The sequence below is a fragment of the Furipterus horrens genome, unplaced genomic scaffold (assembly GCF_987537825.1).
Source record: "Furipterus horrens unplaced genomic scaffold, mFurHor1.1.pri manual_scaffold_10, whole genome shotgun sequence".
NCBI lineage: Eukaryota > Metazoa > Chordata > Mammalia > Chiroptera > Furipteridae > Furipterus > Furipterus horrens.
Window position 1 is genome coordinate 100,104,120 of NW_028327180.1, and position 26,498 is coordinate 100,130,617.

Consider the following 26,498-nt stretch of genomic DNA (forward strand, 5'->3'; position numbering starts at 1 on the left):
ACAGAGCTGTGAAAGGGCACAGTGACGCCAAGCTGAAGGTGATGAGAACAGAAACAGGCTGGACAACGTACACTGCTAAGACGTTGACAGTTTACCTTGGAGGCAGCAGAGGCTTTTCAGCCAGGGCTGAACGGAGATGCCCTTCTGGTAGTTAACTGGCCGCACGTGAGAGGGTCAGAAAAAATGGCAGCTGTCAAAGCCACCAGTCCATCTCGGGCACAGGCAGGCCGGGGTAGTGAGTCCCGGGGTGCAGAACACAGGTTTCTGCTGTGGAAACTTCTAGAGAAGGCTTTGGTGGCCAAAGAATGGAGGGTGGTGTCTAAGCTTCTGGTCTGAGAGACTGGACAGGGTAACCCAGGAGCCCGGGAACAGGAGGGTGTGGGGCGAGAGGGCAGCGGGCACAGGGGGTCCGTTCAGAGCAGTCAGCTTCAGAAAGCCAAGTCGGAGAAGAGCTACTAAGGAAAAGGCAGCCTCACCTGCGTAAGCCGTGGGCTGCACGAGCTTACTGCCTACAACTAAGTGTTGCACTACACCCTCTGTCCCCGACAGACTGAACTGGACGTTCCAGCTGACTGGCTTATACAGTAGAGCTGACGTCCCCTCCCTAGTTCCAGAGCCTGACTGAGCTAGACGGGGACGCCTCTATCCTTGTCACCCTTAACCCCTTTGTCCTGAGAAAGGAGGCTTAGTTGCTTCTTTAGTTCCTCGATTTCTTTTTCTTGCTCTAGTATCTTCATCTGCAGGGTGAGATTAACCTGAAATAGAAAAATTTAAGCTCCGTTAAAATGGCTTCCTCCTTTTAAATACCTGGCGTGCCTCACTTTGCACAGGCCCAATATGCACGGATCCCAGTTAGGAATTGAGTAAAGGGAGGCCGGTCACCCGGCAACGCAGTTCGTGTCAGTTACCATGCGGTATCGTAAGAAAGCGGTTTAGTCCACAAGCACTAAATAACCAATACACGTCCTAATCCGGACTAGTCACACCACTAGAAGTCTGTCGGTTGGTCCCAGTGCATGTTAGTTCACACAGGTCACGTGTGCAGCTGTGCCGCCTCCCTGTCTCCCAGTGATAGACCCAAGTGACGCTTTCACAGATGGACAACTGAGAGAGGGAACTGGCCCACAGAGACGGACGTGCGGTGCGCTGTGAACAGCGGTGATGCTGGAAGTGAGATGGCGTGGCCCTGGAGCTGTGCTGCAGAAGAGGTGACGGGCGCTGCCCCTGCCAGCCCTGGACTGGTGGGCAGCCCCAGGGCCAAGTAAAGGGGCTCGGCAGCAAAGCGAGGGCAGCATGGGGCTGTCCAGGCAGTGACGCAGCGGAAAACCACGTTTAAGGAACGCTGGGAGATCCGTCACAGCATTGAAAGTGCAAAAGACCAGATGCTGGAATCCGATCCAAACTGAGTAAGGAGCGGGACTCTCCAGGACACCAAAGAAGCGCTCAGTCCCCCCGAGTTACAGGCCCAGGTACGGCAGGCACTGTTCACGCTCCCCCTGAAACACTAATTCTCCATCAGCGTGCACTAAACAGTTTTACCGTTTTTTTCATTTCCACGTACATCTCTAACTCACAGGGGAGCTCTAATGTGATGAACATTTGTACGGTCATGGAATAATCATAATGTCCCTTAAAGACTCCTTTGCGTAGTTTGAGCTCTGTCTGCATGGTCATTTTTAGTCCTTTCTCTACTGTGCAAAACAAGGACCTCCTGTACATGTGGATTCTAGTTGTGTAGGTATGTTGAGGTTATTTTATAAAAAACTATAAGACAGGAGAATTCTTTACTGTAAATACCAAATAACTGGTCTCTAATAGCTACTTTAACTGGGAGTCAGAAAATCCCTTCCGCCTGAGATCACTTAATAATCACATCTGCCATCTCCAAAGACTCAGAAAATTATCCCACCTACTTGTTTATCGTTCAAGCTAGTAAAATTCAGTTCTACTTGAAAATTAATTAACCATAAATAGGAGATAAATCAACTAAAGCATTACTAAAGTAGTTCCCAAATGAGTGAGTACCAGAATCACTTTGAGGGTCTGTTAAAGCACAGATGACGCCCCCCCCCAATTAAATGGAGAAGGGTGGCGGGCCCTCGAGTTGAATCAAGTTCCAGTGACAGTGCTGCTGGCCTGGGGACGAGGGCAGGAGAGCCACGGCACTCACACAGAGCTGCTCCGGCCCTGGGGAGGGAGGGCCCCCTGGGTCTGACTCAGTGGGTCTGGGGTGGAGCTCACACATCTCTAACAAGCCCCAGGTAACGCCGATCCTGCTGGTCTGAGGACCGCACACTGAGTGGCCAAGTACAAAAGGGTCTGTGAACACATCTTTGAATCAAGCTTTTAACTCAAGAGTTTCTTAAGGAACAGGATGGACGAGTCATGTTGCCAGTACTCGCAGGCTAGAGTGTACTGGGCACCCTTAGCGTGTCAGGAGGAAGGGAATGGGCTGCTGGGGCAACACCCCGCCCCGGGAAGGATCTCCAGAACCACACTGGCTGCTGAAGGCCTCAGGCTGGCCCTGCGGCCTCTGCGCCCCCGCTGTCCTTCACACTTCGCTGTGCGTCCCTTTTTACCAGTAGGCACGTTGCCATCAGTTATGAAAGCTTACCTACCACAGTTAGCAAGATGAGGCCAGAAACTGGAACCTGCAAGTATAATTTAAGAGCAGGCAGTGGCCCCGTCTTGTGTCCTTGAACTGCAAACCAGCGTGCTGCTTGGAACTCTGAGAATGGGTTCACGTATTGTCCCCATAAATCCTATCCTAAGCTCTACTGTTCTTCATAAAACAGGGTTCACAATTTAAACAAATCCTAAGCTTTATATCTTCCCAGCACTAAAAAAACACTATACATACACTTCCCGAATTTCGGAACAGCTCGCTTCGCCGCAGCTGCGCGGCCGACGGCCTCTGGGACGCACTCGCCCTGGTCAGCTGCTGGACACACCGGGCCTGCGCTGGGCACCGCTGGCTAAGGGACTCGGGGATCTGGCCGGTCCTCAGCCCTGTCAGGACCCGTGTGCGCTCCATCTCTGTCCCGAACGGCTGGAAGAGCTCCAGCAGGATCACCCCCAGGCTGTACATGTCAGACTGGAAAGAGGGGAGAGGTCACTTAGCGATGAAACACAATGTGGGCACCGCGGTCCCAGGCCAAGGCGCCGTCCTCTCAAACACGAGATGACGTGGAAGAAAGGACACGGCCATGAAGGGATGCAGCGGACGGGCTCCTCTCCCACGGGCGGCATCTGCCAGCCGCATCTACTGCCCTGAAGAGCGAGGGGACAGATACTGTCACCAACCCCTCCCCTTTAATACCAAAGAGGGGCTCCCAGCACAAAGGACGGATGGTCTGGTGAGGGACAGGGGCGACCCTGTCCCCACAGCAGTCTACCACTCCCACCACGCCCTGGGAATCCAGGCCCCGCGCAGGTGGAGACAGGTGTGAACCCACGCGTACTGGCGCCTCCGGAAACGCCTGTGTTGTGCTGCCACCGCACTTCCTGTCGTTCTCATCACTAACCGAGTAAGTCGGGTCAAAGGGTAGAAGCAGGAAACGCTACCTTGGCGTCATACTCAGACCCTTCCAGCTGTTCAGGGGACGCATACAGGCAGGTACCCACTCGGGAAGTATGCGCTGGTGGTCCTGCAATTTGAAAAGCTACGTATTGGACACTGAGTGTTAACACACTGAAGAACTCTGACTCTGGGCAGGGCACTGTGGCCCCCAAGGGGACGATGGCACGTTCTGTCCTCCACTCACCTTTGCTGGGAAATCTTCATAGTTCTCTAAACACTGGCGTCTTATTCATTTTATTGTATTTCCCCATTAACATCTATCCCTGCCATGCCTTCTTCACCCCCACCCACCCCCTTCCTCCCCCACCCTGCATCCCCCCAAACTTACTCTTCTCACTCCTGCTGGTCCAGTCTGTGTGCTGTATGATGTCTGCGCAGGCCAGACCGAAGTCTCCTATTTTCACTTGCTGGTCAGGACCATGAAGAAAAATGTTTCTGGGCTATAAACAAGAAGAGCAAGTCAACCCCTTGGTGTTCCAGGAAGAAAATAGGAAAAATGTGTGGATGTTAAAGAGCTTCCAACTCAGGAGAAGTGGCCCCTCAAAAATGAAAACTCAGAGCACTGGTCCCCAAACGTGGCCACACATGAGTCTGAGGGAGCTCTAAGGAAATGCCAGTGTCCACGCCATTCCCCAAACCAAGTAAACAAATTCCCGGGGGTGGGCCCGGGCCGGCATCCCGAGCCTGAGAACCACTCGCACACACAGGTGGCCCTCAGCCCCGCCTGGACACCCGAGTCACCAAGCTGCTTTGAAAAACGACTGTCCTCTCCAAGAAGTCAGAGACTTCCATTTTTTTATGTAAAAAGTTTGATTTTGTTTTTAAAGCTCCCCGAGAACTGTCACCTAGAGCTGGGCGTGACCAGGTCACACTGTACAAGCGAACACGTAGCGCTGGGTAAGCAGCTACCACAGACCCAAATGTCCTCCAGGGAGACTCTGCCGACCCCAGGGAAGCCCTGCGCCGTCCTGGGCAGGGGGTTTCCACGGAAATCCCAACAGCCAGGTTCAAAGGTGGGTTTCTTATTTTAAATTAGTAACTTTAATTTCTCCTTTAATGTATAGGTTTCTCTGTTTTAGCTTTGTGAGTTTTTATAGCTGAATGGAAAGAGAAGACAGGCAGCATGATCATGCGGGCGTGCTTCTGCGCTCAGGTGGGAAGTCCTGAGTAAGCACTGCTTGTCGGACGCCACCTGCTACAGGAACGGAGTCTGAAAAAGTCTGGCTCTGATATCAAAATGAGCTGTGTTCCGGGTAGGATTCTCAACAATTCTAGAACAGCTCTAGAACAGAACTGCAGGAATCACAGAGACGCCGAGGCTGACCAAGTCCCTGGCCCCGGAGTCCTCTCCCTGAAGGGCTCCCCATGGGAAGCGTCATTAGGAAAGGCAGCAGGGAGCTGGCTGCTGACAGGGCCAGGCCCGGGGAGGAGGACTCGTGGGCCGCGCCCCACACCGCGCTCTACGAAGCCATCCTGAGAGAAGACTGCCCTGCCGTCCAGGCCCTGCTACAAAGCCACCCCGTCAATCAGCCCCTGACGGTACTGCCCAACTCCGCCAGCTGCGGGGCACTTCGGACCCAGGTACCCTCTTTGCTCTTCGTTGTTTTTAGAAAAAAAGACTCGTGATGCTTCAGGAGGAACCCCCTGAGTTCCTATGAACCCGTCCTGCCTCCCCGCAGCCCTCACCACGCTCGAGGCGGGGCCTCCCCGCACCACACTGATGGGGGGACAGACTAGCGCTAGTGTGGCTGCAGGGACGTCCATGTCAGCCTCTCAGAAACACCAGTGGTGATTATGTCTATGTGATGGAATTCATTTTTCCTGTTTTTACATATAATTTTTCATTTTATAATTTTATTTTTTAAAAGATTTTATTTACTTCGAGAGAGGGGAAGGGAGGGAGAAAGAGAGGGAGAGAAACATCAGTGTATGCAAGAGACACATCAATCAGCTGCCTCTCGCATGCCACCAGCTGGGGACCTGGCCTGCAGCCCAGGCGTGACCGGGCATCGAACCGATGATGTTTCAGCTCACAGGCTGCCGCTCAGTCCACTGAGCCACACCAGCCAAGGCTCATTTTATAAATTTTTACCCAATGAGCATTACGCTACCACTTTTTCTGAAGCGTGACCCTCTCCTTCACCCCCTCTGCCCCGCAGCCGTGCGCACTTAAATCTGCTGAGAACCAGCACGGGCGGCTCTGCTGATCACGGAGCATTTGCTGCGCTACCGCCAACACCCTTAAGTGCAGGTTTTACTGCTGATCCCGTGGCTTTGGCAAGGCCTTAAGAAACATAAAACCTACCTGTCAGCCACCCTGCGGCTTAATTTAAGGACTATGAGGCTTAACAGCCATTGCCATCATTTTACACTGTGAGCTCTTTACAAGAATCAGCTTTCAAAGCTTTAAGTAAGCCGTCTGTGTGGTCTCGGTAAATTTTTATCTGTCACACAGGTTTTATAATAGGAAACTCGTTGGCTTTGGGTCATTTAAAACAGGCAAAAGAAAAGGAAAATTTCAGTGCACGTCCCGAGAACTCCCCGACCGAGACACCTAGAGCGCTTCCTTCCTGTGGACGGGAGGCTCCGTCACTGTCACTTCCGACTGTCGTACACAGGGCTACTTGTAATGCACTTCGGTTCTCTCCCCGATGCAGACGCAGTCCATTGTCCCCATCCACCTGGCGGCCAAACACCACAAGGCGCCAAGTTTGCGCTGTCTGTTGGAGCACGGCGCTGACCCGGAAGTAAGGTAACTCAGCAGGGGACGCTTCTCAACGAGGGTGTGCGGGACTCAGGGTTCGTTTCCCCAGGCATGCTGGACTCCTCCAATCTCCAGAGGGTGTGGACGAGAAATTACCCTGTTCTGAATGGGCCAATTTCTTTACTGATTAGATGAGCTACTCTGAGAAAGTGGGGAAAGTCTAAGAACACCCATCAGCTAGCCCACATAAGCCCCCTGAGTCTAAGTGCTCAGCACGGTGCTGTGGAAGACGCATTGGGTCCTGCTCACAGCCCTCAGGGAGTTTAAATACCTGCCAGGTATGAAAAATAACATGTAAACCGGCAGCAGATGGTCTTCTTTATTACCTCCACGAGAAGGTACGCTTCATGAAAGAGCAGTTTCTCCTGCTCACCAAATACAACGTCACCACCTGAACCAATCGATGCCTGACACTTCGCAAGGGCCTAATAAATGCCACCTGAATGGAAAAAGTCCACGGTAGGAAAATAATACAACTTCTTCCTCCACAGCACTGAAAGAAAGGCAAACGCCAAGTACTGCCCAAGCTCCCGAAGAGCCCACCTGACCCTCCCTCTCCCCCCCAAGCACCAGCCCCGCCCCACCCACAGCAGCCAGCCGGACCAGCACGGACTACCCATACTCCTCCGGGGCTCCTGCACACCTGCTCCTGTCCTTCAGCACACGGCGCCCGGGTCAGGCTTTCGAGCACTCAGTCCACTGGCACGTGTAGGTGGCTGTTTAAACATGGATAACGTCTTCCACCCGGGACTGAGAGGCCTGCAGAGGGGCCCTGCCCACTGTTCCACCTGCACGCTCGCCCAGGGCTCACACCAAACAAATTCTTGGGAACCGAAAACCACTTTCCAGTTTCAGTGAGCAGTCGGATGTTCACAATAGCCCTTCCCCTTTTCTCTGCCAAAACAAAGGAATTTTGGAGGCAATCCTGAGAGATTTCAGGGAAGGAAGAGATGAGGGCCAAGTTGTGAAACATGGATTCCTCCCGAGGGGAAGCAGGGAATGAGGCCGGGCAGGCTTCACTAACCGCAGAGAGACTGTGGGGGTCCAGATGCAACCCTGTCACCAGTCCACCCCCACACCCAGGGAACACGGCAGGGGCGGGACAGGTGTAGAGGCACCGGGCCCGGGGAGCGGTGGCCCTCTGCGGCGCACTGCTATGGTGACACCAGATGGCACTCCAGTCCCCCAACTGTGCTAAATGGCTGCTGACTCAGCTCGGCACTGTGTGAGGAGCTGGGGGTGCAAAACTAAGACACAGCCTCGAAGAGGCCACAGCCACACAGGAGTAACAATGGAAGAGCAAGCTGCCCGAGGAAGCTGGGCACCTTCACGCGCGGCTGCACACCACCCCGACACCCCCTCCTCCAAACACATGCTGTGATTCCCTGAGAAATTCAACAGTCCTGCAGATTTCAAACACTTTGAACCAACTAAGGGCGATTACTCCCAGTAAATGTCACCTTCTTAAGCACTACTTCTTTGCGTGGGGCTGTTCCCAGGTGACCTGACTGTAACCAGTGCTCGCTTCCTATTCCAGGGACACGCGAGGCCTCACCACACTTCACCTCATGCTGCTGCACTGGCCCATCATCTCCACCAAGTGGACAAGGCCGGAAAACAGGATCCAGAGGCTCCTGACGGACATCCAGAATAACGCCATGACGTGTCTCCGCATTCTGTGCGAGCACGGAGCACACGTGAATGCTCAGGTGGACGACAGCCACAAGCATTCGCCCCTCCACCTGGCCATAAGGTACGGGACCTATCCAGCTCTCTCCATCTTAGCCCAAAATGGTGCCCAGGTCAACGCTGTTAACAAATGCGGCATGACGCCGCTTCACCTGGCTGCAGACACACTGAACGAGGAGATGGTGGCCGTGCTCATTGCCCACGAAGCAAATGTCAACTGCGCCGTCCCGTCCACAGGAAACACAGCCCTTAAGCTGGCTGTGTGCACTGCGTCCAGCAAAGCAGGCCAAGTGCTGGCAGCGGGGCTGGGCTGCATCCGTCTGCTGCTGAGACACGGGGCCCGAGTCAATGCCCAGGACCACAACGGCCAGACAGCGATCCACGAGGCATGCTTTGCAGGCAGAGCGGCAGTGATCGGTCTCTTGCTGGAGTTTGAAGCCGACATTAACATCTTAACAAGGAAAGGGGAGTCTCCCATACACATGTACCTCCAGCGCAGCTCCAACATAAGAGACAGGACGCTTCTTGCCAAATTGCTTTACCACTCTTACCCTTTGAGACTGACCAATAACAAAGGAATTCTACCTGCGGGAATCACACTACCAGAATTCCACCCCTTAAGGGCGTCCCTAATAAAGCTGTCTCAAAAACCCTTATCCCTAGAGGATATCTGTAAAAGGAAAATCAGAAACATCTACGGTGAGAGGTACAAACAATACGTGAGGCTCCGCCTCCCGGTGAAGGTATGGAGCTCTGTGTATGGGCATTATGACCTGGCTTGCCTTATGAAATAAGACCTCAGAGTGCCACCGTGCCGCAGGATTTCAGTCACTCCAATCCGGTTTTCTGACTAGACACGTACCCAGAAAATCCTTAACCCATTGCCATATCCATCCCAAACATACAAACTAGGGATTCTTAAACTTCTTCAAAAAATAAAATGAGTTGCATATTAACTTTTTGTTTCTAGTCTTTTAAATGCATTTTCTATGATTTAACTTTTGCCCAAAAGGTAAGGAAGTTAATTTAAAATTCTTACTTAAAGAAGTCAATATATTTTCTCTCTTGATAGTGTTTTGTAGATAAAAAGTAGAATCATCAGATTTTGAAAACAGCGGAACAAAATTTTCTATGTGAAATTTCCTTGGAGAGAGATAATTACAGAAACAGATTTTTACCTTTAAGTTTGAAACAACAGGTGGCTATTTCTGTCAGCATTCAGTACACTCAGCATCATCAGTCACACTAGTGCTCAGAGCACATTTACTGCCTGACAAACAGCGAGACCATTCAAACACGTGAAGCTTACTGCTTTTAAATTCAATCTGAAGTTTTCCTGTCCTGGGCCTACAAACCGATGGTTAACATGGAGGTAACGACGCCCTTCTGAGTAGATGGACGAGGGTGCCTGGTCCCATTTAATTCAGAGAACCAACAGCCAGCCGTCCCTGATAAGAAGCCTACAGTGATCGCATCCTCTCCACCTACCTTTAGGTCTCTGTGCACAATCCCCATGCTATGTATGTAAAATACACCTTCCACCAATTCTTGAAAAATTCTTGTTGCAACACTGGCCATAACATAAGGACCTGAGGTAAAAAAAAAAAAAAAAGTTTTATTTCTCTAATTTTTTTTTATTTTTATTCATTAACATCTAAATGTTAAATGTAGTTCTAAATATATTAACAATCAGACACCTACACAACGTTCAGATTTTCCACAACATTCAGGTTTTCAAGAAAGTCAACACTCCAAAATCAGTTCGAACCTATAATTATCAGGGAGGGCCCCTCAGCTGGTACAGCTCCCAGCCTTCGATGGACTCTGTCACCAGACAGAGACCTCTCATTTCGCTCAGCGTCCCTGTAGTAATTATTTAGTAAACAATTCCCAGGCCCCAGATGGCTAGGTTAAATCATGTTTAAATCCCCTGCAACCCCTGACATCCTGGGGTTTAATGCTAATAAATCTGTTATCCTGGCCCACTGTGGACTGAAGATCCTAATACAAATGACGGAGTAAGAAGAAAGATAAATTATGTTAGCCCAAGGGATGAGTGTCATCATCTGCAAGGTCTGGAGTGCATATTTTCCAAAAATGACCAACAATGAGGTATATGGGACAAAAGTAAATGAATGAATCCATCTGTTGATATAACAACAGAGTATGTGAATTCAGAGGGTGGAGAAGTTTTTAAGACCAAAGCAAATAAAAATTGACACAGAAAAAAATCCTGAAGTTTCCCAGCCACGTAAGTTTAGTAAGATAGTTAAGACCTCACTCGCTCTTCTGTACTGAGTCATTTTAAGTCATCACCCTGCTGCTGACCGTCAAGCACCAGGCCAGCGCCTGCCCCCTCCCCACCCTGAACGAGCCCACATCTCCCCCACTCGCCTTTACACCACCCAGCACACACGTGAGGGCCCTGTGTGTGTGGATGCACACGTGTGGAGAAACAATGGTCCCACTACGAGTGCTTCTGCTGTGACTCGCCCTCACACTGAAGTGACCGAGCTCCTGCCTGGGTAGATACAAGGCGGGCTCTTCAGTGGGATCCGTCTGCCATGACCAATGCACCAGTATCGATTCGAGTCCACAGTTCACTCAGATTTCCAGTTTCTACATGATGTCCTATCTCTGCCCCAGGGCCCTGAGGCTCCTCAGGCCTGTGAGTTTCTCAGACCGTCGTCATTTTTGATGACCTGGATTGACGGTTTTGAGGGCTCCTGGTCAGGTATTCTGCAGAATGTCCCCCAGCTGGGATTTGTCAGATGTTTTCTCATGATTAGACGGGGATTATGGGCTCCGGGGAGAAAGGCCAGAGATACAGTGTCCTCCCCGCGCATCCTACCACGGGGACCTGGCACCAACACGAGTCCTCACGGCTGACGCTGGCCCTGCTCACTGCACTGGTGTTGCCAGCTTCCTGCACTGTGAAGCCCCTTCTTATTAACACCTTTTTAAAAGTTCCCCAGGTGATTCCAAAGTGCGCCCCACGTTGAGAATCACTGTTACAACATTTGACAAACATGACCTATTTCTAGAGGACGTTCAACTGCAGCGCAGGGAGGGGAATCCGGACCTTGAGGGGGGCAAACTTCTTAAAGGTTTCTTTTTGTGAGAAGAGTATCACATTTTCAGGCTTAAAAAATAAAACAAGTATTTATTATAAATTTTTTTGCTTAAAAAATTGTGAAAGACCTTTTCCACCCAAAAGCATTTACCTAAATTCTAGTGCGTTGCTACTTAAATATCAACTATGTATCTATGACAGAGAAAATTAACTTACAATGACTTGTTTTTGAAAAATGTTGTAACAAACATAATTGTTTCTTTGGCTCAAAAAAGGATTCTGCCCGCCCCCCAAGGCACAGTCCCCGCAGGCAGAAGGTGATGGGCCCTCCCGCCTTGAGGCCCCGCCCCGCCCGCCAGCGGCAGGCACTCACACGCGGGCTCGCCCACGCTCTCCCCGCCGCGCAGGTTCCGCTCGGCGATCCAGTCCCACAGCGAGAGCTCGCACAGCTGCATCTGGATGTGCAGCATCAGGCGGTACTTCACCTGCGGGCGACAGGACGCGGGCTCGCTCTGCATCGCTGGCGTCACCCCCGCTGCGGGCCGCGCTGGCCTCGGGTGAACACAGAGGGGACAGGCACAGGCCCGCCACAGTGCGCGGAGCTGGTGAAGGGGACTGAGAAGGGAAGTAACGCTTAAAACTGTCTTAAAACTGTCAGGATACAAGTGGGTGGGGCGGGCCTGCTGGAGTCAGGCGGGTGGCAAAGGGCACAAGTCCTCGAATGTGACTCAGAGGCCCTGAAACTCTGATCTGCTCGCTACATACAGTTTCAAAGGCCAACGTCAAGAGTCAAAGAACGGCCGTCAGGGCCACGCGGCTCCGTGTGCACCCCAACGCACGTGCACACTTCAGCTGGCTTCGCCTGGTACGGAACTAGTAACCTGCCCGAGGAAAGCTAAGCAAAAGTGAGGCCCACGGTAGCCATTGATTTAGGCGTCAGGAAAAATTTCCAAGCTTATTACAGAGAAATAAAGCTATTCTGATTAAAAGTCCCTCAAACTCAACAACTCTGTATTCAGGTGAGTCTGTCCAAGTTACATGTTTCATAAAAAAACCACGTGCACAGAGCCACATGCTCCCGGACGAGTTAATTCTGCGTGTGTGTACTGTACACAGTCTTGTAATCTCAGTGTGACCAATCACGTGCAGACCCTGTTCATCTTTAGGGTTTTTTGATACTAATACTCAATGCTGGCAAGAGTATGTGAGTCCCACCGGTGTACCAGTGTGACCCTCAATGAGCCTCCTAAAAACTGACCTAGTACTCCCACTCAGGCTCTCTCTTAAAGCCATGCTGCCAAACACAGAGAATCTTTCAGCTTAAATATATATGTATAGCATGATGCTCACATACAACAGAATCAGCGTGCACAGCGGTGCCCACTCCAGGGTACGTATGTGAGAGTATCCAGCGGAGGGAATGACCGGAAAAGGATGAGCTGATGAAGTGAGGGAGGAGGGAAGATCAAACACAGGGGAGACATGGGCAGAAGAGACGGAACCCAGGGCGACGGGCCAGAGCAGAGAAGTGGGGAGTGCCAGGCGGGAAGGCCCCTGGCGTGGCGGGGAGGCCATCTCTAGTCCCAGTCCTTCACACAATTCCTACGGGTGCACATGAAGCTGGGAGGTTCTGGGAGAGCAATCTACCTCTTCCTGGCCCACCAAGTGTAGGTTTTCTTCTGAAGACTCCTCGGTGGATGTGAAGTTCCCGTCTAAGTCCGAGTGAACCCTAAGTGGCAGCTGGTTCTCGACCACCAACCTGGAAGACAACTCAACCAGGCCGTTTTCTCGGAGCTCGGTGGACGACTCAGATTCACTGGTGTCTCCTGTGGCCAGATGGGTGGCGTAGTTCACCAGCTTGTTGTTCTGATTCTCAACGCCAGCTTCTCCTATGGACTTTTCTTCTTCTGAGGTGAACTCGGTGAAGATAATGGATGAGCTGCTACTGTCATCATTTTTAACATCATACTGATCTCTGTAGGGGAAAAAAACAGTAAAGATAATAACGAGCGTAAAAAAGATCAAGAGTAACTCAACTGCTCCTTCAGGTCTATGTGAATCTTACTACAAACCCCTGGGAAAAAATGGCATCACATCTCTAGCAGCCACATCTATTTAAAATAGTGACAGGAAATATCTGAGGGGAGAAAATAACATTTTGTAATGAGAACAAGCAAAAAGACGAGTCTAAAACACTCCTGAGCTCCCAACAGAAGGCAAAGCCAACCCAACGCAAGTGGCAGGTTACATTTAGCCTGTATGAAGGCCACACCAGTCCTCATACCTGTCATCTCGGGTAGAGATCACTTTCAGAGATGGCAGCTGCATAGAAATTCTATCTGCAGAACAAAAACAAAAGCAAATCTTCAAGTAGCCCAATTGTCTAATTTACAGTCAAAGGCAGAGCTAAAATATACAAATAATACCAAATTTTTGGTATACCCTATTTTGTATACCAAAAACTATGTCCAAAAACATCATGACCTTTTGACAAAGTAAAATATAAACTTATTCAAACGACTGGCACATTTTAGGAACTATAAAACAGCTGTTCCACTATACAAGGGGTCAGCAAACTCTCCGTGCAGGACCTAATAACGAATATTTTAAGTCTTTCCAGCCCTCAGAGACTCTGCTACAGCTGCTCAACTCTGCTGTTAAGACAAAAGCGGCCACAGACAATTCATATGGATGCGCCCGTGTTCTAATACACTGTACTTACTGACACTGAAAGGTGGAATCTCATAATGTCCAAAAAATAGTCTTCGTTTGATGCCTTTTATTTTTTTAAATGTAAAAAGAAAAATCCTCAGCTTATGGGATGCATAAAAGCAGAGGCCATATCTGGCCCCGGGCTGAGCGTTGCCAGCCTTCAGCTCCGTCTAGCCTGAAACTGCTTACCTTGCTTTGGGGCCACATGGACATGCTCTATCCACGCAGTGTGATAGCCCACAATGTTAGGGTGCTGAAGACCCGCCAGCACCTTCACCTCCCGTAGGACCTAGAGGAGAAACACACTTCCATGGGGTGTGTCCTGGCGATCTGTCCAGTGCTCACGGCATCAAGCACCACCTTCTCCAGAACAAACAGCGGAAGCAATCTAAACTGCGTGACAGCCAGTAAACGTCCATGCATGCGGCACGTGACACTTTGCATACTTCATTTACCATCATTCCCTAGCAGCAAGCCCAGTCCCCAAGTTCAATAAAACTGTTGACTCCACTACCTCAAGGGCGGAAGACAGGAGTGGCTTGGAAGACTACGCCACTTGCCCAGGACCACACAGCACGTCAGGGAGAAGACTGGGACCTAGACTGAGCTCAGGTTTTTCATAACAAGCTGTATTATATATGAATAACTTAGTTAAAAAATTAGTTTTCCCAGCAAAGACCCCAAAATGTGGTCGATCTGAAATGCCTATAAAAAAATTAAGTCAAATAAAAATTGTTTTGATGTTTATGTTACTATAACCCGTTCTTAGTAAACTGGCAATCCACACCACCTAGTATTTGCCAAACACAAATACACACACAGTCACTCTCTCATATACAACTCTTTCAAAAAACTTAAATACTCGTTGATTCAAAACAAATACATTTTAAAAATCTTAGCCCTGGCTGCTGTGGCTCAGTGGATTGAGCATCAGCCTGTGAACCAAGTGTCACTGGTTTGATTCCCAGTCAGGGCACATGAGTAGGTGGCACATAAGGTCCCCAGTTGGGGGCGTGTGAGAGGCAACCACACAGCGATGCTTCTCTCCCTCTCTTTCTCCTTTCCCCTCTCTCTAAAAACAAATAAATGAAAAACATAAAAATAAAAACATTTATAAAAAAACCATCTTACCTTCATGCAATCTGTCTTGGTGGCACCCTTAATCAAGATTTTCTTAATCGCATAATACTGACCATCTAATTTGTTCCTGACCTGAAAAGTGGAGGAAAAGAAAAAGTATATTGTGCCATTAAATTTCAATGGAAAAAGTAGGTTCTTTTAAGCTGAACTTCGATAACCCAAAGTGGCCAAGGATAAAATTACGCTAAAGACACGAGTGCTCTCCACTGTGGTCAGGGGAGGCAATGGCGGGCAGCCAGACAGAAGCTTTTCAGATGGCGCTGAGAGACCAACTCCTGGAAGCCCCCGGTCTGGAGAGTAGGAATGCTGGCAAAGGGGCCCGTAAAGCCCAAACTGGAGCAGCACAGTCCTTTCAGTAATACATTTTAAATAAAAATTAACTACAGAACAAAAGTTCTGAGTTTCCCGCATCCATCGAAACGACCAATGTGATTAGGAAAAAACGAATACCCGCCCGCTTCCCCATGAACGACAAATCTCAGTGGAAAGTAAGTACCCATGATCTCTAGGAATTTTCCTCTGTATACTTTAAATAATAAGAACAACCTCTCAAAATACATTTATATAGAGCAGGTCAAAAATATATGTGACAACCAACCTTGTATACTCTTCCATATCCACCTTTTCCTAAGATGGCAAGCTCTTCAAATTCACTTAAGTAACGTGAAGTCTGTGCTTCAAAGGCTGCTTCCCTTGATCTAAAGGTTAATACAAACAAGCAGGCAATATTAAAGCGTGAGGACATCAGACGTTCTACGGCAGGTCATGTTCACGCGCTACAACTAGGCTGGTAACCTTGTTATCGCTAAACTGGGGGGGTCTGGAAAGGACGAGCTAAAAGGAAACTTCTCATTCCCTATGGAGAAAACATCTGCTAAGCAAATGCACAGGGTGATAAAGACAGCAAGGGGGTCACTAATCTAATTTTAAGTGTTTTACCAGTAATTAGTACTCAATGACTAACGAGCAGAAGTTGATTAGGAGCTCAGTAATAAAGTGACTTAAATGTCTGAATGATTCAGACAAGTTACAGATTTTAAACTGGGATTTCCAAAATATAGCCAAATTCAGTGGTTTTTCCCGACAGAGACTGGATATCAGAACTCTGAATTATGGGTGGGGCTCACGGAATCCACAGTGAATGAGGGGAACAGGGGATCAAAAAAGAAGGAAAATCTTTTAAAAAGAAAATTTAAAAAAACATATTTTTAAAGAGAAATGAGAAGTAAAGCAAACCTGGGCAGTAATTAACTGCTGAGCAGTAATTAACAGCTGAGAACCAAGTTTTTACTTTTCATAAACTATACTAACTGTAATATTCTTTAATCCAAAACTAACTTCTGATTGATTTAGGATTAAGTCTTAATCCTGACTTCTTTTGGACAGTTTAATCTTTAATCACAAAAGTATTATTTAATACATACTTGATATTCTGGATATGAGAATTATCCTCACAGGGATCCTAAAATCAAAACAATTATTTTTAAAAGCATTTTGAAAATTTCATGAAATAAGAAATCAAAATTCAATGCCATATTAATAGTTCCAAATGCTTACACAATACTAGAAAAAAAAAAATCTCCAAGGCTTTTTCAACATTACCTGAAAGTTTACAATTAAAAATAGTTCTTAACCAGATACTACTAAAAATGCTACATTCTTGCTATCCACTGACAACGCTGAGAATGTACCAACGAGCTCCATCAACAAATAATGTTGATTTTACCTTCAAAATATACACAGAAACGGACCATGTCTCACATCACCACTGTGGCCACCCGTACCAAGCCACCACCATCTCTTCTGAGCTGCATGACTGCGCCTGACCCTGCTTCTGCCCTTGGCCCCCCTCAGTCTATTCTCAGCACAGAGGCGCTGACCCCATTAAAACGTTAAGTCAGATGATGTCACTCCTGTGCTCAAACCCTGCAGTGCTGCCTGATCTCCTGAGTGAACACCAAAGATGTGACAATGGTCTCCGGGCCCAACTCCATCACCCTGAGCGCGTCACCCCTCTGGCTGCCCTGCTGCCCCCAATGCTGCCCTTGCCGACTCCAGCCACACAGCTGCCTGTCAGCCCCACACCCGCTCCGCGCTGCCCCCGGGGAATTACTGGGCCCCTGCTCGGAGCTTTTCCTCCAGGGGCTGCGCGGCTCCTCCTCCAGCCTGAACTCCTGACTCTTGTCCCAGCGAGACCCTCCCTGGCCCCCCATGTAACACGCACATGTTTTCTCAGTCCCTTCGCTGCTTTGTTTCCCCTTAACAGTTATCACCATCTAACCCGGGTATTTTCCGTTGCTTACAGGAGAGCCTAACACACAGTGGCCACCCATAAATAGCTGTTAAACAAACAAATGAAAGTCCACATTTTTATATGCATTATAGTCAGGGCCCCACACGCCTTAACCGCAGTCCCGGGAACCAGGACGCCTGGGGGCGCACGAAGCGCGCACTGCGGTGCTCACCTGGCGGACCGCCTCCCTCGCTGACCTCATCAGATGGGTGATGGCCCGGTTGTGGTGGAGCCTCAGCGAGCTGAACTCGTCGCTGCACGTGAACGACGACAGCAGCCCCATCTTGATGAAGGTCTGGCACAGCACTAGGAAAAGAACACACAAAACTGTCAGGCCGTCTGTAAAGTGGCGATTTGAAAGAGGACGCAGAACACAAAGTCACGTTCGCACACACATTCCCACGGGGGACGGACAGCTGTACACCCACTGGCCAGGAACACATCTACAGCTGCTGCTGACACTGGACAGGCATCTGTTTACCCCGCCCGGGTGGGCAGTCAGGTACTAGGCACCGTCTTAAAAAAGGCCAGAACGTGGTCCCCGCAGTCTTCTGAGAGGCAAACGTATCCCGCTTCCGGGACAGGCGTGAGATGAGAGAAGAATACGGGCCAGAGTGGCTAATGAGCACCGACCACACAAGTGAATGCCTGCTGCTGTTTTCTATTACACAGTATCTTGAACCAACATAGAAAAAGCATGTATGCCATGTGTGTACAGACCAAATACTGCAGGGGGTGGGGGGGTCAAGTCTGAAGTCACACTACTGGGCTCCTCAGAAGAGGTTTCTACAGAAGTAGGTGACTTTTACTCACTCAGGGAATCCAGATCCATAGCGGATATCTTTCTCCATGGAAAACTTTGCATTTAGGTTATCAACTAACTGAATCACATCAAGACATTTAAATACTTTGTTTAAAAGTTCAGTCACTTAAAAGGGAATTTTAAAATATCTTAAAATCAGCAAGATTTGCAGATTTGCTTTAATTAGGAGCAAGATTACAATATTAAAATGATTATGATCTTCTTTTCTATGCAGTGAGCCCAAATAATAACCCCCAGCTACTGACGCTTTGAAACCTGCACCCCCTTCTGTGCAATGCACCCCCACCAACACCTACCGGGCACTGTACGAATAACAGTCACCATTTTCATGTGCCAAAAGCTCATCAGAATGAAAATCCACCTTTAGCTAAAACACTGCGTTCTACATCACTCAAAGGTATCTGTGAGTCTGAGAATTTCTAACACCAGACCAGACCTGAAAAGACTTTTTTGGTAAGAAAGACCCTTAGAATCTCCAGTTGGAGCTGTTAAAGAGGCGCCACTGGTCTCGGTCAACGAGCTGAAATACAATCAACACACTCAATAATTCTGCTCACTTCTGTGCTTACGTTCCTCATACAGGTAAGTATGGCAGGAATAAAATAAGCATTTTCAGCAAGTGCGGTATAGTTAGAAATCTACTTGGTCTTTGTCCCTGGTTCCTGGCACGCAGCTCATCAAACTGCTGTAACGCCGAAGTGGTCAGGGTGCTTGGAGCAGCTTCTCTTCCAATATTTGGTCTTTGACCAGGTTCTGACACAAGAGCTCCTAAGAGCCTTGGACTCCCCAGAGCGAGGAGTGTCTTTCTGCATGCTAATGAGGTCGCTGGGGTCCCCTAGACAGCTTCAAGATGGCGGCTGGTCACCACAAAGACCGAGCCATGATTCGAAGCTCAGAACTTCCAGTTCCAGCCCCCATTCCCTGGAGAGGGCTGGAGATGGAGGTCATACTGATCATGCCCACATCGTGGAGCCTCCCTCCGTTAAAATCCCTGAACTACAGGGTTCAGGGCTTCTTGGTAAACACACTCACGTGCCAGGAGGGTGGGGCGCCCCAGCTCCACAGGGAGAGAGCTCCTGTCCGCGGGACCCTCCCAGTGCCTCTTGGCCTGGCCGTTCATCTGTACTGTTCTCGTACCCTTCAGATCTAACAAACCTGTCAGCATAAGTAAGTGTCTCCCTGAGTACTATCCGCCTTTACAGCAAATTACCAAAACCAAGGGCAGGGGGGACAGTGGGCACCCCAATTTATATCCAAGTTGGACACAAGTATGAGTAACCTAAGGGCCCTGGGGACCCACTGCTTGCAACTGCATCTGAAATGAGGGCGGCGTTGTGGGACTGAGCCCTTAGCCTGCGGTACCCGACGCTAACTTCACACAGCAGCAGCGGAACTGAATTAAATTGTAGGACACCCGTCTAGTGTCGGAGAACTGGCTGGTGCAGGGAGAAAACACCCACACCTTTGCGTGGGGAGGAAAACAGTTTCCCGTTCAGCAGCACAAGCACCGCTGTGCCAGGGCCGTGGCCAAGGACGGGGTCGGCCCGTCCCCCCCTCCCAGGATTGCCTTCCCGTGCCCGGGCGCGTGCCTCCGCCTTTCCCTCTCCCGGGATCAAAGGGCCCTTCTCCGGCTTCCCTGCTCGTTCCGGCTGGCTCACTTTCGCCAGCCCTGTAACTTTCTCTTGTAATTAAAAAAAAAAAAAAAAAAGAACTGGTTCAAAATGAGTATCTGTGGTTCTCACTTACCTGCTCATTGACTAACCTTAAGAGATCTTCCTAAATTATATGAATTACCAGGTTATAGATGCAAAAGAACTATCTTTTATTTATTTAAATGTGCACAGTTTTATTAAGCTTTTGCGGGCCCCAGTAATTATGTTCATAAGGAATTAATCAAAGCAAAGGATAAAATGATTTTAGGACCTATAAACTATTAATGCTTACTTCAAATTTTATATGCCGGCTGCTTCTCAGACCCACAGCGTTAAACGGCATGATACTTCTACAAGTTTTATTGAGCAAGATGAATGCATTCTTACTGACATTTGAACACCTGTCTCGAACGCAGTGGGTTTGGTTCGTGCACGTGGCTCAAATGTTCCAGCAGAGAGACGAGCAACAGCTGGTTGGCAACTGCAAAAGGGAAGGTCGGCTGCTGCTGCGGTCCTTTCAACACCTGGAGCTCTGCCGGCACGTCAGACTCTAAGAATCGGAGAGGGACACAGCTGTAACAAGTGGCAGACATGTCTCAGAATGACAAAACCCACATTCTAATTAATGAAACAAGCTATTTGAATTTAAGGCGATACAAACCGAAACAGCAGTTAAGCTGGGTGGGGTTAATCAAGAGAGATGTTCTGGGGTTGAGTTTTGAGTTGAATTCTGGGAGTTGGGAGACTAGCAGAAAGATGCCATCGGGGGAAGGTAGAAAGTTTTGGTAACAGCCATGAGCACAAAGGTAGAAGTGAATGAATGAATGAATAAGTAGTCAGCAAACAAGTGGGAGTAGCGTGGCTCCTGCTGCCAGGAGGACAGCTGAGGCCCAGGCACAGAGACAAAAATTTGGCAGAAGAGCAGGGAGGGGAGGAAGAACGAAAACTTCACCCTGAGCACCTGCTACGCTGTGTACAGGTGTTTCATACGCACGGGCTCAGTCAAGCCTCCCAATGCAGTAAGGGAAGTGCTACCATCCCCGTCCTACAGAGGAGGACTCTGAGCCCATGGGGAGGGTGAGGAAGCTTGCGAGCAGACCAGCTGGACGACTCCCAGCCCACTGTCCTGTTCCCACCACACACGACCCACCAGACGGACGAGCGGGCGATGAAGGCCACGAATTCTCGCCGACTGTGTAGTTACCGTGTTACTGAACAGGCCGAAGGCGCCGCGAAGGAAACTACTTTGGAAACGTGAATAGGGGGCCTGGAAGGAGGCAGGCGACAGTCAACCAGAAGTTAGGGTGAGCCAGGAAAGGAGACTAAGTGGCGGAAACATGGGGGAAAGAACAGGGCGCGAAGAAAGGAAAGGACTGGCCAGGATTTAAAACGCTAGGAATGGGAGGAGGAAGGTGCTAATGAAGAGTGGAAGCTGGCAAGAGGGCTTGTTAGAGGAACCATGAGACACTTCAAAAATCCCGAGAGCTATGGACCCACTCAACGGGAAACGCCCTGCAGAAACAAGGGTCACGTCCCATGCCTGCTGAAATAGTCCCCACTTCAAATATTCTAGTCCATGCTCCTCCATGAACTACCAAAAGTCCTGGAAAAGCCCAAGTTTTCAAACCCAGAGTTCCTTCACAAATTCCCTCTCTCGCCTCTATACCGGCGGCCGAGAAAAGACCTGCATGCACGCAGCTGTGCCGTTCATTCTAAGTAAACACCTCTGAGTGTCAGAGGGAAAAGAATGGAAAATGCGGCCCAAAAACCTCTATGTAAAGGCATCTTAAAAGTTAAACTATAAACCACAAACTCAGAAATAGTACATATATCTGTACTACACATGACGAGAAAAAGGAATGGTTAATAAAAGTTAGAGCTCTTACAAGCTAAAAATGAAGCAAAATTAAAATCCAAATAGCTCCTACTAACTAGTAACTAATGACATACATATTAAAATAACTTTGGTTCTGACTCTGCCATCAGATTGGTAAGCAGTCAAAGCTGGGACTACCTGGTACTGTTATGGGCATAAAAAAGCAGACCACAAAAATAAAGCGAAGAAAGCAGACATTTTCCAATCCAAGGAGGTGAGTGTTTGCAACCTTTGACAAAGCATCCTAAAATTTAAATGTGCAAAACCCTGACCCAGCACTTCTCTTTCTGGAAATATACACCAAGGAAATAACTACACGAAGCACAACAGATATATTCACAGTCTGTCCGGAAAAAGTCCAGCCGTTGTTAATATAACCAGAACAGTTTGGGTGACATCGATGTAACCCGGCAGGCAAGGAGAGGGGACTGGAATGGGCATGAGTGAACAACGAGCCTTCACTGTACTAGTCAGCGGGGGCGGTAGGCACCGCTGAGTGAGCATGTGTACTGTGTGGTTGTTGTATTCAAAATGACTGAGCAAGCAGAGCAACAAATCTACATCAAACTTTCTGTTAGGCTTGAACATCCCTCCGTGAAAATTACTGGGATGATTCAGAAGCCGCAGCTGTGGGCACCTGGCTCAGGCATCACGTCTGGTGCAGAGTTTTTTGGTGAAACATCCCATCACCCAGCTGACTCAGCCCCCCTACAGCCCAGATTTGGTGCCCTGTGACTTCTGGCTTTTCCCAAAACTAAAATCACCTTCGAAAGGGAAGAGATTTCAGACCATCGATGAGATTCAGGAAAACACAACAAGGCAGCTGACTGGGAGAACCATGTGAGGTCCCAAGGTGCCTACTTTGAAGCGGACTGAGGTGTCATTGTCCTATGTACAGTGTTTCCTTTATCTTGTATCTTCTTCAATAAATGTCTCTATCTTTCAGAGTATGTGGCTGGATACTTTCTGGACAGACCACCCACACACCCACACGAGATGTTCAGCATAACACTTTAGAATATTGCACAATTGTTAGGCATGTTATATATATAAACAGAATACGATGCAGCTGTTAAAAACAATGGTGTCTAGAAAGACTGTCATAAATAAGCCATTATCAAGTCAAAGAAATAGACTATAAAACAGAAATACCAATGAATTTGAGGAGAGAGAGACAATTTCACACAAACCAAAACAACCTTTCTGGTAATCATTTTAGCAAAATGAATCAAAAACATTTTTTTTTAAATAACTATTTCTTTGACTCAACAGATTCTACTCTGTGGATCTATTCAGATATTAACAAAGATTTATGTATACAGATGTCAAACACTATTTCTAATGGTTAAAAAAAAAGACAAGCCTATCTTCCAACAATAAAGCAAAGACTAAATAAATGACAGTACACAATGTGATGGTCTTAAAATAATATTTTAAAGGCTAATTTATGACCAAAGAATGTTAATATAATTGTCACATTTAAAAAGCAGAACATGCCCTGGCTGGTGTAGCTCAGTGGATTGAGTGCCAGCCTGCAAGCCAAAGAGTCGCCGATTCAGTTCCCAGTCAGGGCACAGGCCTGGGTTGTGGGCCAGGTCTCCAGTTGGGGACGTGCAAGAGGCAACTGATCCATGTTTCTCTCCCTCTCTTTCTCCCTCCCCCGCTTCTTCCTCCCTTCCCCTCTCTCTTAAATAAAAATAAATGCTCCTGCCTTTCAGAAAAATTTTTTAAAATATGTATTGTATAGCTCTATAAATCTACACACAAAAAAATGGAAAGAACTAAACAGACAAAATATCTGATGTTTTAAATGACCTATCAAGAGAATTTGTAAAAGGAATGAATTACAGTGGACAGGTGTTAAGAGTTATACCTGTAACTCTAGGTGTAACCTAGGTGTAAACCCTTCACATCATACAGAAGACCTTCGAGAAACCACTTAACTATACTGGTTTTACATTTACTATACAAATGAAGCCATATCTTTCACAGACCTTACTTTTCACATAAAAAGATAAGTTATGTCTGGACATTCTGGGCCTCTTTGGGAGAGAAGGCAATATGTAAACAAAACAGTACAAAAATTTTTAGAGAAGCTAATCTGAGATCACACCCTTCAAGAATAATCTTCAACTTGCAGAAAACCTTATCACAAGCCCACAGGAAAGACAAACATGCGTATTTATCGCTGGGCCTTTTCCTATGACGTAACCCTGTGTGTTACGGAGCGGCTCTAACATACCACCTTACATATGGGAAAAACCAGTTGTCCCCAGAAAAACAATCTTACAATTGTCCTGTGAAGGGCCACCATAGTCTGTTTCGGTCTCCCTTTGGAAATCAAAAATTAGAGCTGGGATTAAGGGTGAAAATCAAGGAATTTAAGAAATCAAAACCTTTTCACCTTGGCTTGCGCCCTGAAGTTGATTTTAACGTGTTAACAGCGGCCTGATGCTCCGGCTGAATGTGTGTTCTGTGCAGTCGTCCCATCTGCACGAAGTCAGTGTATTCACTCTTTATTTGTAAGTTAATCTTTACGGTACTTTTCTACACCGCCTTTCAGCCCCTTTCGGACCCCTCCCCCCAGCGGTCACCACACTGCGGTCCACGTCCACGGTACTCACTCCCGGTAGCACACCTTCCCTTTTACAACTGCCCGGACGCCTGGCTGCAGTGCAAGCGCTTACTGCGCTGACATTAAAGTGCTGGCTCCTTGGGCCTGGCCGGAGCCACTGTTTTAAGTGCCTCTCGTTCATGCTGTTGAAGAACTTGCCCGACCATGTCCCTGTACCCAGCGAGCCTCGGGGAAATCTCGGGCTGCTCTGTTTCAGCGGAAGAGGACTCTTTGGCTGCCCCACCGGGGACGCAGGGCAGGAGAAGCAACGAATCAAATCCCGGCCCAAAGCACTCGGCGCGCAGCGTCTGCCGAGGGCCATCCCAGCGGCCGACAAAACTGCTCACCGCCTGGCAAAACCGCGGGCCTGGGGCGGGGAAGGCCCGAGGGAGCCCTGGGTCCGCAGAGGAAACCAAGGAAGAACGGTGAGCAAGCGAGCGGGTCGCGGACACCCGCGTCAGGAAATGTTTACGGGCCCCGACGGCCCGCCCCCCGGCCGTGGCACTGCGCCGCTGGGCCCCGCTGAAGCCCGGCCCCACTCCAGGCGGTCCAGGTCCCGGAGCGGACCCCGCCGCAATGGGGGAAGAACGTGGACGGGGCAAGGGGGGCCCGCCGCGGCACTCCGGGTCCCTCACCATCGTACTTGGGCTCCGAGCCCTCTGTCGGGAAGTCGATGGCAGGCGGCGCAGGCACAGCCCCCGCCACGTCGCCCTCAGCCTCGCGCTCCCGTCCTTCCGAGCCGCCCCCCAGCATCGCGAGCACAGCGCCGGCCGCAGGCGGACGCCCACCAGCCCAGCGCGGCCTCCCTCCTCTGGCGAAGCGACCGCGGCGTATCCGGAAGTGGCCCTCTGCGAGCGGAAGACCCGCCCTGGATGCCAATGCACGGCTGTGGGGGCGGGGACTGGCGTGGGCTCCTCCCCTCGCTGGGCCCCGCCCCTTCCTACGGGAAGTGGACGGGTCCGGCCTGGAGGCACCTCTGTCCTGGCGGCCTGGACCCCCGGCGACCCGGCTGGCTACCGAGCCGCGCCCGGATGAGCCCCGGCCCGCGCTCCCGGGCGCCGTTCTCGTTGTCCCCGATACCTGAGTACCCGCAGATGAATCAGAGAGCTCACATCTCACGCCAAGACTCGGGTACCGCTATAGGAATCGGATGTCTGCAGAGATTCGAACCCAAATGTTTACTCTTTTTTGCAGACACAAGTGACTCTGTCAATTGTTTAAAAAAAAAAAAAAAATCAAAAGCATCTACAAGACCCGTGTCAATGAGCGCTGAACCCGTTTTGGTCAACCGTTAAACCACACAAAACGGGAAATGCCACACCAAAAAGAAAAAAAGAAAAAGAAAAAAAAAACGGGAAATGCAACCATATTCCAAAAAAAATCCGCTGGTTTTGAGACTGAACTTTCAACAGAAATGATTTCAAACTGAGACAGACAGGCTTTTCCAAGTGACAGCACGGTCACGCTGGATTAATTTTTGAAGCCCTTAGCTTCAAATCTCTGTCTTTGCCCTCTGGGGATGCTGGTGGAAATCATTCTTAGATCACAGATCAGATAATAGAGCTGGAATACAGGAGTCCCTCTATATCGCGGTTCACTTATCGCGGCCTCACTGTATCGCGGGATTTTTTAAAATATATTTATTTGTCACGGATTTTTCGCACTATCGCGGGATTTTGCGGTACTGTATACGTATGTTGTCAAAGTCACGTAGGTTTAAGAGTGTAGAACATGTTTAAGAATGTAAGTAGTGTTTATAAAAGTGTGGGAAAGGTTCATGAGGGAGCGGGAACGGTTTATAAGTGTGTGGGAAGGGTATATAAAGCCTTAAAATATATATAAATACTAAAGTAAATGTAAGGTTCCTACTTCGCGAATTTTCGCCTATCGCAGGGGGTCTGGAACGTAATACCTGCGGTAAGTGAGGGAATACTGTACACGCCTTTCAGATCTGGGGCCTCAAAATCTGACTTGCAACGTCCAAAAATGGTATTAAAGAATTTCGTTTGCGCATAGTTTTCAAATAGGATGCATTTAGCCTGATAGAAGTAATCAAAGGTGCAGTCCTCCAGATAATTCTCAGAGATTAGGGATGTCCCTTTCCATGCCCTGCTGATAGGAAGAGCACAGACTTTCTGAAGGGTGATTTATCTACATTTCCACAGCCTTAAAAAGGCGAGTTCTTTTAGCTCATCATTTCCACTTTCAGGAAATTATTCTAAGGAGCAAAAAGATTAAGCTAAAAAAAAAAAAAAAAGGCTATAAACTACAATACTAGTAGT

General features: G+C 48.9%; 2 protein-coding genes across 2 annotated transcripts; one reads left to right on the top strand and one right to left on the bottom strand.

Moving 5' to 3' along the window:
• Window positions 1-10: 10 nt before the first annotated feature.
• Window positions 11-25,074, bottom strand: EIF2AK1 (eukaryotic translation initiation factor 2 alpha kinase 1). Its single transcript, XM_090288618.1, has 15 exons — window positions 24,852-25,074; window positions 20,118-20,276; window positions 17,424-17,557; window positions 16,383-16,420; window positions 15,557-15,656; window positions 14,950-15,030; window positions 14,008-14,107; window positions 13,391-13,445; window positions 12,754-13,081; window positions 11,480-11,591; window positions 9,522-9,622; window positions 3,909-4,020; window positions 3,565-3,647; window positions 2,861-3,094; window positions 11-755 (listed from the first exon to the last, which is right to left on the bottom strand). The coding sequence occupies exons 1-15, from the start codon at window positions 24,967-24,969 to the stop codon at window positions 627-629; spliced, it is 1,884 nt and encodes a 627-aa protein (XP_090144744.1). The 5' UTR covers window positions 24,970-25,074; the 3' UTR covers window positions 11-626.
• ANKRD61 (ankyrin repeat domain 61) lies at window positions 4,946-8,918 on the top strand. The gene is made up of 3 exons (XM_090288619.1): window positions 4,946-5,179; window positions 6,238-6,332; window positions 7,882-8,918. The coding sequence occupies exons 1-3, from the start codon at window positions 4,946-4,948 to the stop codon at window positions 8,825-8,827; spliced, it is 1,275 nt and encodes a 424-aa protein (XP_090144745.1). The 3' UTR covers window positions 8,828-8,918.
• Window positions 25,075-26,498: the final 1,424 nt, after the last annotated feature.